Consider the following 12,893-nt stretch of genomic DNA (forward strand, 5'->3'; position numbering starts at 1 on the left):
CACACACACATCAATAAATATATATTTCATAAATAATGAGAACTGAGTTCAGACCAACTGAGGACTGTCAAACACGTGATGACCTCACACAACGTGATACACATGATGTACATATTATATACACATGATGTACATATTATATGCACATGATGTACATATGATATGTACATGTGTATATATGATATGTACATGTGTATATATGATATGTACATGGTGTGTATATATGATATATGTGTGATATGAACATGATGTATATATGATATGTACATGGTGTATATATGATATATGTGTGATATGAACATGATGTATATATGATATGTACGTGATGTATATATGATATGTACGTGATGTATATATGACATGTCCATGATGTATATATGATATATGTGTGATATAAACATGGTGTATATATGATATGTCCATGGTGTATGTATGATATGTACATGGTGTGTATATGTACATGGTGTATATATGATCAGTACATGGTGTGTATATATGATATGTACATGGTGTGTATATATGATATGTCCATGGTGTGTATATATGATATGTCCATGGTGTATATATGATATGTACATGGTGTATGTATGATATGTACATACACCATGTACATAACATACATACACCATGGACATATCATATATACACCATGTACATATCATACATACACCATGTACATATCATATATACACCATGGGCATATCATATATACACACCATGTACATATCATATATACACCATGGACATATCATATATACACACCATGTACTGATCATATATACACCATGTACATATCATATATACACTCCATGTACATATCATATATACACCATGTACATAACATACATACACCATGGACATATCATATATACACCATGTATGATATGTACATGGTGTATATATGATATGTACATGGTGTGTGTATATACGATATGTACATGGTGTATATACGATATGTACATTCGAATATCTGGTTGCCTATTTTACGCAGTTGCCGTCAATATGTCAATAATGCGACAAAACCATGGTTCAAATTAGTGGGATATATATATCATATAAACAGCCCAGTAACGTGGAGGCCTAATCATGAAAAGCCACAACTTTGTATCGCTTGCATTTCACCACCACACCTGCAAGCGCGCAAACTATGGTAATCTGAAGAAGACGCCCGCTTCTGAATGTTACAAAGTATGCTAGTGGTAACGTTCCTTGCTTTGCTTACCATTTATCGAGAAGGCCTATTAAAATCGATAAAGAAAAAAATGCATGTCGCCTACGTCTTCCACCATGCCAGCGAAAGGGCCAGCACTACGCACCGTTCGGATTCATGAAAAAAAAGCTGTCTCGGACTTTGCCGAGAACATTGCGTTATAGCAGCTTTCACCAGCCAGACTACTAGCTCCCTGAGCTCTACTTCGGATGCTTATTGAATGGCATAGCCGAGCTGGAATACCTATATCCAAGTACGGAAACCCCGAGGGGATAAAATACATTCGCTCTTCACAATACTAGTCTGTTACACTTGTACCGCGGGAGTGTTTTTTCACATTCGAATATTACGAGGGACATCGCGAACAGACAGAGGCTCATTCACAAAGCAGATAGAGGCGCTTGTACCGCGGGAGTGTTTTTTCACATTCGAATATTAATTTTCACGTTCGAATTCGTGTTTTTGGATACATTTCGAACGAATATTCGAACTTCGAATATTCGTTGACAGCCCTAGTGTATATATGATATGTACATGGTGTATATATGATATGTACATGGTGTATATATGATATGTACATGGTGTATATATGATATGTACATGGTGTGTATATGATATGTACATGGTGTGTATATGATCAGTACATGGTGTGTATATGTGATATGTCCATGGTGTATATATGATATGTACATGGTGTGTATATGATCAGTACATGGTGTGTATATATGATATGGCCATGGTGTGTATATATGATATGGCCATGGTGTGTATATGTGATATGTACATGGTGTGTATATGTGATATGTACATGGTGTGTATATGTGATATGTACATGGTGTGTATATGTGATATGTACATGGTGTGTATATATGATATGTACATGGTGTGTGTATATGATATGTACATGGTGTGTGTATATGATATGTACATGGTGTGTGTATATGATATGTACATAATAATAATAATAATAAATTGTATTTATAATGCACTTTATATTCAAGAATCTCAAAGTGCTTCAGAGAAAAAAATACCAAAAATAAATAATAAGGAGAAAATACTATTAAAAAGGGGGAACCTCAAAGAAAGTTTAGCTAAATGCTCTTTTAAAGAGATGGGTTTTGAGGTTCCGTTTAAAAAGAGCTGTAGTCTGTGGAGCCCTCAGGTGGTCAGGGAGGGCGTTCCATAGTCTAGGGGCAGCAGCAGAAAAGGCCCGATCACCCATGGTGCACAGCTTCGTATGTCGGGTTTGGAGGGTGTGAGTGGATCCTGAACGGAGTGTACGTGAGTTGGTACGTGACATGGTGTGTATGTTTGATATGTACATGATGTGTATGTATGATGTGTACATGGTGTGTATATATGCGTGATCTACACGTGATGTATATATGATGTATCTAAACTAGGGATGCACCGGTTGTGAAATTCTGGGCCGATACCGATCTTTAAAATAACAATTTGGCCGATAGCCGAATACCGATGTTTTTTTGTTGTTGTTGTTGTTGTCGTTGTTATTTATTGCCACTTTTGTCCCAGGGAAACAAACCCTAACCCCCCACGCACGCACGCAGACACGCACTTCGTATACACGCTCACACAATGACACCGGGAGCGGCTTTTATGATTTGTATGAAATCAATCTGTTTATTTCAACCACTGCGCCATCAACATTCAACATCAGTATTATTTATACGTGGGCTTAGGCAGATAGGCCTGCATGCTCCGAAAACAGATCGCTATTTATTTTACTGAACACAGCCTACATGACGGTGAACTAGACACGTCTTAAAAAAATGGAAACTATGGCCATGAAGTAACTTCACACGGTGTCTTTTTAAAATGTATTTGTTACCAGCATTCGTAGTGTTGTTCAGCTGGGAAATAGTCTGTCAAAGACGTTGACGTCGCTTAGCAACCGAGGACGCTGGGGTTGACCGGACTACTTGCGGAGTGATACGACAGAAAAAAAAAAATCCACTTTCCTTGAAAGCGCTTAGCAGCCGTGTAATAAATAACGATTCAACATTCATTATTCGATTTTCTACGTGACTCAGACTATTCGACTATTTGACGATCGTTGCCCATCCCTACTATACCACTGCCTGCTCAATGAGAAGGGTTCAGTACTTGCATATCCCAAAAAAACAACAAACTGCTTATGGCTGATCTTTCTCCAGACAGTGAAATACTCCCACACAACCGACATTTTCTTTCACTTTTATTTGTAAACAAACCACACGTGCACGCGGCCACCGCCCGCTTCCGTCACCATGCCAGAGGCGCGTCCAGCCAGCGGCTGTTATGGGTGGTACTATTGGTAGCCTACAACCTGTTGCATCTTCTCCGAAACTGCAATTCAGACCGCAAATAACCAACACAACATTTAGCCAGCGCAAAATGTACCGTATTTTCCGCACCATAAGGCGCACCGGATTATAAGGATGAATGGCCTATTTTAGAACTGTTTTCATATATAGGGCGCACCGGATTATAAGGCGCATAGAATAGAAGATACTGCAGTCAAACGTTTGACTGGGGTTGCGTTATGCATCGACTAGACCGAGCTGTGCTAAAGGGAATGTCAACAAAACTTTATTAAGCGTTCTGACAACTCTGTTAACCCTCATGGTAACGATGTTCAAACGTTAATGTGCATATTAACAATATCTCCCAGCCTTGTTCAGTTGTAAACGCGTAAAAGAAACAGTATGATACCGCTAATTCAAACGTTAGTGCATACCTCAACATTGTTCAGTTACGTATAACACGTAAAGCTCACTTTTTCAGTTCATTCCCTCGAATTCTTCTTCAGTGTCCGAATTGAACAGATGGGCGAGTAGGCATCCAACATGCCCGGCTCCCTCTCGTCATTATCCGAGTCAGTGTCGCTGCTGTTGCCTGGCAGTTCAGTGATTATTCCTGCCTTGGTGAAAGCTTGGACCACAGTTGAGACTGATATATCAGCCCAGGCATCCACGATTGGCAGATAGTGGCGTAAGTCGCCCGGCGCTGTCTCCCCGTCTTGGTGCCCGTCGTGATGGCCACTGCCATCGGTGAATGTCATCTTATTTCCTGATAGGCCGATGGCAGTCAACAACGCAAATATCGGCCATTACGATGTTCCACCGATACATCGGTGCATCACTAATCTAAACACGATGTGTGCGTGATCTACACATGATGTGTACATGATGTGTCTAGACACGATGTGTGCGTGATCTACACATGATGTGTCTAGACACGATGTGTGCGTGATCTACACATGATGTGTCTAGACACGATGTGTGCGTGATCTACACATGATGTGTCTAGACACGATGTGTGCGTGACGTTTGAGCCCTCCTCCTCAGACGTGTTCCCCAGCACGACGGCCCCCTCAGGGCCCCCCTCCGGGCCCCAGACCTCCCTGTCGGAGGTGAGCATCCCGCCCTCGCTGGGCGTGTGCCCCCTGGGGCCCGTGGCGCTGTCCAAGGAGCAGCTCTACCAGCAGGCCATGGAGGAGGCCGCCTGGACGCACATGCCCCACCCCTCCGACTCCGAGAGGATCAGGTGTGTGTGTGTGTGTGTGTGTGTGTGTGTGTGTGTGTGTGTGTGTGTGTGTGTGTGTGTGTGTGTGTGTGTGTGTGTGTGTGTGTGTGTGTGTGTGTGTGTGTGTGTTACCCATGTGGTTGTTGCAGACTGTAGCTGATGAGGAACCGCTGCTACTAGCTAGCTAACCTCTGGGTTATTGTGTGTTAGCATAATGCTAACCTCCGGGTTGTTGTGTGTTAGCATAATGTTAACCTCCGGGTTGTTGTGTGTTAGCATAATGCTAACCTCCGGGTTGTTGTGTGTTAGCATAATGCTAACCTCCGGGTTGTTGTGTGTTAGCATAATGTTAACCTCTGGGTTGTTGTGTGTTAGCATAATGTTAACCTCTGGGTTGCTGTCTGTTAGCATAATGTTAACCTCCGGGTTGTTGTTGTGTTCTAGCATAATGTTAACCTCCGGGTTGCTGTGTGTTGTCATAATGCTAACCTCCGGGTTGTTGTGTGTTAACATAATGTTAACCTCTGGGTTGTTGTGTGTTAGCATAATGTTAACCTCTGGGTTGCTGTGTGTTATCATAATGTTAACCTCCGGGTTGTTGTGTGTTAGCATAATGTTAACCTCTGGGTTGTTGTTGTGTTCTAGCATAATGTTAACCTCCGGGTTGTTGTGTGTTAGCATAATGTTAACCTCTGGGTTGTTGTGTGTTAGCATAATGTTAACCTCTGGGTTGTTGTGTTCTAGCATAATGTTAACCTCTGGGTTGTTGTTGTGTTCTAGCATAATGTTAACCTCCGGGTTGCTGTGTGTTGTCATAATGCTAACCTCCGGGTTGTTGTGTGTTAGCATAATGTTAACCTCTGGGTTGTTGTGTGTTAGCATAATGTTAACCTCTGGGTTGCTGTGTGTTATCATAATGTTAACCTCCGGGTTATTGTGTGTTAGCATAATGTTAACCTCCGGGTTGTTGTGTGTTAGCATAATGTTAACCTCTGGGTTGTTGTTGTGTTCTAGCATAATGTTAACCTCCGGGTTGCTGTGTGTTATCATAATTAGAGCTGTCAGTTAAACGCGTTATTAACGGCGTTAACGCAAACCAATTTTGACGGCCTTAATTTTTTTATCGCGCGATTAACGCAATTCTTTTTTTTTTTTTTTTTTCTTTGGCTCAAAACAAAGAAGCAGTAGCCTGACTGCTAAGTTCAAATGACATTTGTTCAAAGCAGTCGTTTAATTGCACTATAGGCTCTTTTTTTGTATCGTCCTGTTTTGATCAGTATATGCCAATGTTGTTATCAATAAAATATCATTTGCACAAGGCAAGCCGATGCACTTCACCATGTTGATAAGAGAATTAAAATGAGAAGAATTATGGGACAAAAAAATCAAGGGATATTTAGCATAGAAAAATAATTTGTGATTAATTGCGATTAATCGCGAGTTAACTATGACATTAATGCGATTAATCACGATTAAATATTTTAATCGCTTGACAGCTCTAATCATAATGCTAACCTCCGGGTTGCTGTATGTTAGCATAATGCTAACATCCGGGTTGCTGTGTGTTAACATAATGCTAACGTCCGGGTTGTGTTGCAGGCAGTACCTGATGAGGAACCCGTGCCCCACGCTGCCCTTCCACCACCAGGTTCCGCCGCCGCACTCGGACTCGGTGGAGTTCTACCAGCGGCTCTCCACCGAGACGCTCTTCTTCATCTTCTACTACCTGGAGGTAGGCTCCCCCCCCCCCCCCCCCGGTAGGCCGGGTCTGACTGCTGAGGTCCTCCCACTCTCTGCAGAGCGGTGATCGTACATCACCTCCTGCTCACAGCAGCTCCACATCTCACTCTGACTCACGACTACTGCGCCTCTGCTCACCGTCAGATCCGTCTCTCCTCCTCCTCCTCCTCCTCCACTCTCCTCCCCCCTCATCTCCTCTCCTCCCCCCTCATCTCCTCTCCTCCCCCGCCCATCTCCTCTCCTCCCCCCTCATCTCCTCTCCTCCCCCGCCCATCTCCTCTCCTCCCCCCTCATCTCCTCTCCTCCTCCTTTTCTCCTCTTACCTCGTCTCCTCCTCTCTCCCCCAGGGAACGAAGGCTCAGTATTTGGCAGCGAAGGCCTTGAAGAAGCAGTCGTGGAGGTTCCACACCAAGTACATGATGTGGTTCCAGCGCCACGAGGAACCAAAGACCATCACGGACGAGTTTGAACAGGTAGGGCCCGCTCAAGGTTCCTTCAGCATGGCTCCTCTCAAGGTTCCTTCAGCATGGCTCCTCTCAAGGTTCCTTCAGCATGGTTCCTCTCAAGGTTCCTTCAGCCAGGTTCCTTCCCCAACGTTCCTAGGTCTGGTTTGAAATCCGTCCCCATTACAGTAGAACCACCGGGGCAGTAGAACCACCGGGGCAGTAGAACCACCGGGGCAGTAGAACCACCGGGGCAGTAGAACCACCGGGGCAGTAGAACCACCGGGGCAGTAGAACCACCGGGGCAGTAGAACCACCGGGGCAGTAGAACCAGTAGGGAGTAGAACCACTGGGGCAGTAGAACCACTGGGGCAGTAGAACCAGTAGGGCAGTAGAACCACTGGGGCAGTAGAACCACCGGGGCAGTAGAACCACCGGGGCAGTAGAACCACTAGGGGCAGTAGAACCACTGGGGTAGTAGAACCACTGGGGTAGTAGAATCACTGGGGCAGTAGAATCACTGGGGCAGTAGAACCACTGGGGCAGTAGAACCACCGGGGCAGTAGAACCACTGGGGCAGTAGAACCATTTACATTTACATTTGGGGCATTTAGCAAACGCTTTTATCCAAAGCGACTTACATTAAGTACATTTGTCATAAGTGTCATAAGTGCATCAATATATCGCTGTCGGTACAGAAAGGATGTTCATAGAACCAAGTGCAAGTACCACAATCGCTAGGCTAATCAATTCCCGTGTTACAGCCATGATAGCAGCAGTTGCTACACAGTTAAGTGCTCTAATACAATACAGTGCAATACAATACAATGCAATACAATACAATACAATGGTGGCCAGAAGGGGGGGGGGTGGCTATGCAGAGTCGAGGTGGACTCTGAACAGGTGAGTCTTGAGTCTTTTTCGGAAGATAGTGAGCGACTCTGCAGTCCTGAGAGCGGCAGGGAGCTCGTTCCACCACTGAGGCCCCAAAAACCACTGGGGCAGTAGAACCACTGGGGCAGTAGAACCACCGGGGCAGTAGAACCACCGGGGCAGTACTGACAGTGCTCCTCTCTCTAGGGGCCCTCCATCTACTAACAGTGCTCTCTAGGGGCCCTCCATCTACTAACAGTGCTCCTCTCTCTCTAGGGGCCCTCCATCTACTAACAGTGCTCCTCTCTCTCTAGGGGCCCTCCATCTACTAACAGTGCTCCTCTCTCTCTAGGGGCCCTCCATCTACTAACAGTGCTCCTCTCTCTCTAGGGGCCCTCCATCTACTAACAGTGCTCCTCTCTCTAGGGGCCCTCCATCTACTAACAGTGCTCTCTAGGGGCCCTCCATCTACTAACAGTGCTCCTCTCTCTCTAGGGGCCCTCCATCTACTAACAGTGCTCCTCTCTCTCTAGGGGCCCTCCATCTACTAACAGTGCTCCTCTCTCTCTAGGGGCCCTCCATCTACTAACAGTGCTCCTCTCTCTAGGGGCCCTCCATCTACTAACAGTGCTCCTCTCTCTCTAGGGGACCTACATCTACTAACAGTGCTCCTCTCTCTCTAGGGGCCCTCCATCTACTAACAGTGCTCCTCTCTCTCTAGGGGCCCTCCATCTACTAACAGTGCTCCTCTCTCTCTAGGGGCCCTCCATCTACTAACAGTGCTCTCTAGGGGCCCTCCATCTACTAACAGTGCTCCTCTCTCTCTAGGGGCCCTCCATCTACTAACAGTGCTCCTCTCTCTAGGGGCCCTCCATCTACTAACAGTGCTCCTCTCTCTCTAGGGGACCTACATCTACTTCGACTACGAGAAGTGGGGCCAGCGGAAGAAGGAGGGCTTCACCTTCGAGTACCGCTACCTGGAGGACCGCGACCTCCAGTGAGACCTGGTCCCGGTCCCCTGGTCCCGGTCCCCTGGTCCCGGTCCTGGTCCTGGTCCCGGTCCCCTGGTCCCGGTCCCCTGGTCCTGATTCCGGTCCCGGTCCTGATCCCGGTCCTGGTCCTGGTCCTGGTCCCGGTCCCCTGGTCCCGGTCCCCTGGTCCTGATTCCGGTCCTGGTCCTGGTCCGACTTACGCTGACATTCCTGATGGAGCCCCTCCCCCACGCAGGGCGGGTTCTGAGACGTGGAAGCCTCCCCCCCCCCCCCCCCCCCCTCCTGTTTAATGATGTTTTTTTACCCCCCGCCCTCTGGAAGAACTCTACCACACACCCTCCTCCTACTCCTCCTCCGTTGGACTTTGATTTGCTAGTCTGGCTCCCCCCCCCCCCCCCCCCTTCTGAACCAAAGATGATTGGTCACCGCGCAAAGTACGCCCCGCCCCCTTCGCTTGACTGGCCGCAGGGTGGTCCAATGGACAGTGCGTCCATAGCTTTTCCTCCTCACCTTAACGCCATGGGTCGCGGCTAGGCTCCTTCAGCCAGTCCCTGCCCCCTCTCAGGCCCCGCCCCCTCTCAGGCCCCGCCCCCTCACAGGCCCCGCCCTCCCCAGGTGCTCCCCTCCAAAGGAGTCAACCAGCCAATAGGGCGGGGTCTCATCGTCTGCACTGAACTGCTGTCCGTCAAAGGGCTCAGTGGGGGGGGTCCCAAGGCCTCCACCCCCGAGGCCCCCCCCCCCATCCCGCCCTCAGTGAGCCGCTAACACACCTAGCCCCCAGGGCGGGGGTCGCTAACACACCTAGCCCCCAGGGCGGGGGCCGCTAACACACCTAGCCCCCAGGGCGGGGGCCGCTAACACACCTAGCCCCCAGGGCGGGGGCCGCTAACACACCTAGCCCCCAGGGCGTCTCCCCGTCGGTAGGAGGAACGATGAATCATGAATCCCCCCGGCAGAGCTCAGGTGACTCCAGGGCCAGTGAGAGCTCAGCTGACTCCAGGGCCAGTGAGAGCTCAGCTGACTCCAGGGCCAGTGAGAGCTCAGCTGACTCCAGGGCCAGTGAGAGCTCAGGTGACTCCAGGGCCAGTGAGAGCTCAGCTGACTCCAGGGCCAGTGAGAGCTCAGGTGACTCCAGGGCCAGTGAGAGCTCAGGTGACTCCAGGGCCAGTGAGAGCTCAGCTGACTCCAGGGCCAGAGAGAGCTCCAGGGCTTCCTGTAGGGGAAAGCATCGCAAATTGAAAGGGCCAATCATCCCGAAACCTTGTGTGACTGGACAGGATCGAGACAAGCCCCCCCGTCCCCCGTCCCCGTCTCTACAGTTCCTTACCGACGTCACAACTGTCACATCCATTGCCAAGTCAACCTGTTGTAAATTACTTAACACACCCTCACACACACACACACACAAACACACGCACGCGCGCGCGCGCACACACACACACGCACACACAAAGATCACTGCCCAGTAAAAACACACAAATTCCACTGCCCAGTGACTACAATAGCGCATCCAAAACTAAAACCACACTTCTGAATCCACTCCCTTTGACTGCATTAATCATTATGGCGAACAGAATCACATTAAGGTTTGGCCAAGATACCCTCTGCTCTGTAAGCTCCTCCCTTCCTGTCTCCCTTCTTATCTCCCCCCTCTCCCCCTCTGTGTTACTCCAGGTCGATGTTTCCTTCGTTCTCAGGAAGTGGTTAACATAATAAATGAGGAAATGTACCAGCAGCTGCTGTCACTACAGCACAGAACCACAGCCCCCCCCCCCTCCCCCAGCATCACTTTCCCGCCTAAAGTAGCTTCTTTTTTTCCTAGCCCAGCTAGCTAATGTTCCAACGGCCTTTTCATTTCATCTGTCTTTTGTAAAATGATTATTATCCTCCATTGTTCGGAGCAAAACCTGTAAGAGAGACGTCTTCTACTTTGTACTCGTCGTACTGTTCGTATAATGAGACGTTTCTACGGGGTCGGATTTTAGACACAATGGTCCCGTGGGGTCTCTCTTCAGGTTTGTAAGCCGGTTGTTTTACGGAAAAATAGAGCGATTCACTCGACCAACGGTCCGGCTTTTAATGTTTCATTTAGCACATTTTGGCGAGCAAAATCAAAGAGGTCCAGACGGTTCGAGAGCCGCCAGATGAACTCGGGCTAGGCCTCAGCAGACCGCATAGAGACTCTAGTTTTTCAACCTCTCCTTTTTGTTTTTCTTTTTTTGTTTGTTGTCGTCATGACAGCATTGAAAAAATGACACTTGTGAAGTGTCCGTGGAGGAAAAAACAAAGTAAATAATGACATAAAATGAATAAAGGATTGTAAAATATTATTAAAAGAATTACTTTTCAGAAGAGCTGGCTTCCTGTCTTGTCTCATTGTCTGCGTTAGGGGACTCTGTGTTAGGGGGTGACGCAGTCGGACGCGGTCTGGTGACGCCGGGACCAAGGTTGTTCGTCGTTCGAGCATCAGACAGTTTTCACCCCGTTTCCCAAATGCATTGTTGTGTAACGAATGTCGAAGAAACACTCGTAGCTAACGAGGGCTCCAGGGGTACTCGTAGAGGGCTAAGAGCATCGCAACTTTAGCCTCAGTGGAGTCACCAGCTGGACATTCAGTGGTATTGGATGTGTTTTATTAAAACAGTCATTTCGCAATACCCCAAAAACAGCAGTTACTGACGATGTATTACTCATACACTACTGTTAGATTTAAACAGCAAAGACAGACCTGTTCGAAGTCAACAACAACATTTATTGCAGCAATTAAAAAATTCCCAAAATGTTTGCGTAGCCGAAATTTACAGATAAAGCTTCACGTCACAAGCTATATAATAAAATAACACGATTCCATTGCTCTTGTGTGGGAGGTCGCTTTGGAGCTGCACTTGCTGTCTCCCTATTTTAATTCAACTATCGTGGTTAAAATGTCTTCATAGTTATAGATAGAAGACACACATGAATCGTGCTGAGACCAGTGGGTGTCGGAAGATTTCTGCAGGCGTTTTTTGTTGCGATTGTTTGCCATAAAGCACTAGCCGCTTCGGTGAGGCTGTGATGACGCTCACTGTCTCTTGGACCGTTTCTAGACGGTTCCGAACATCCCTGATCTAGGAGGGCACTATCGCCCAGTTGAGTGTTTCTGCAGTGAACGTAGACTGCTGCGGGATACCGGCGATGCGTGCCTGAACGCAGCGCACTTTCCCGCTTACATTGCCAGCACAATCATACCCCTGCCCAACAATACGGCCAGGATGTAGACCAAGCTCTACTGATCGGGTCAGCAATAGCCGTGTCAACACCTAGCTTCTGCGTTTTGAATGATAATGAATGGAACGTTGTAATTGTAATGTTTACACCAAAGATTCTAGACTAGAGAGTGCGCGCCAGTCAATGAAACCTTATGCAGAATTGCTGCGCTAAGCGCGTTTCAGAAATCAGCACATTAAGATGAATGTAGTTGAAATCAGCACATTAAGATGAATGTAGTTGAGATCACCACATTAAGATGAATGCAGTTGAAATCAGCACATTAAGATGAATGTAGTTGAGATCAGCACATTAAGATGAATGTAGTTGAGATCAGCACATTAAGATCAATGTAGTTGAGATCAGCACATTAAGATCAATGTAGGCTAGTTGAAATCAGCACATTAAGATGAATGTAGACTAGTTGAAATCAGCACATTAAGATGAATGTAGTTGAAATCAGCACGTTAAGATGAATGTAGTTGAAATCAGCACGTTAAGATGAATGTAGTTGAAATCAGCACGTTAAGATGAATGTAGTTGAAATCAGCACGTTAAGATGAATGTAGTTGAAATCAGCACGTTAAGATGAATGTAGTTGAAATCAGCACGTTAAGATGAATGTAGTTGAAATCAGCACGTTAAGATGAATGTAGTTGAAATCAGCACGTTAAGATGAATGTAGTTGAAATCAGCACGTTAAGATGAATGTAGTTGAAATCAGCACATTAAGGGTTAGGGTTAGTTATGTCGTCGTCACACAACCAATTTTTTCAGGGGGAAACAGCCGTGAATAAATGTACCCACAGTGCGTTCAGGATTAGAACTGATATAGCATATGTCGGCCTAGGCCTAATCAATTGT

The 12,893-nt window shown here is 46.8% G+C and overlaps 1 protein-coding gene across 7 annotated transcripts in view; it reads left to right on the plus strand.

Annotated features, from left to right (window-relative positions):
• The window catches only part of cnot3b (CCR4-NOT transcription complex, subunit 3b), a 33,306-nt gene extending 22,169 nt beyond the window's left edge, over positions 1 to 11,137 (plus strand). For 5 of the 7 annotated variants that reach the window (XM_030347359.1, XM_030347360.1, XM_030347355.1 and 2 more), the window contains 4 exons: positions 4,558 to 4,756; positions 6,335 to 6,467; positions 6,823 to 6,948; positions 8,694 to 11,137. In XM_030347359.1, the coding sequence (XP_030203219.1) occupies positions 4,558 to 4,756; positions 6,335 to 6,467; positions 6,823 to 6,948; positions 8,694 to 8,792 (557 nt within the window). In that variant the 3' untranslated portion in view covers positions 8,793 to 11,137. The remainder of the gene's footprint in view (positions 1 to 4,557; positions 4,757 to 6,334; positions 6,468 to 6,822; positions 6,949 to 8,693) is intronic. The other 2 variants (XR_003974562.1, XR_003974561.1) reach the window with 2 other exon arrangements.
• The last annotated feature ends 1,756 nt before the right edge of the window (positions 11,138 to 12,893 follow it).

This window comes from Gadus morhua, chromosome 22 (genome assembly GCF_902167405.1).
Source record: "Gadus morhua chromosome 22, gadMor3.0, whole genome shotgun sequence".
Classification (NCBI taxonomy): Eukaryota; Metazoa; Chordata; class Actinopteri; order Gadiformes; family Gadidae; genus Gadus; species Gadus morhua.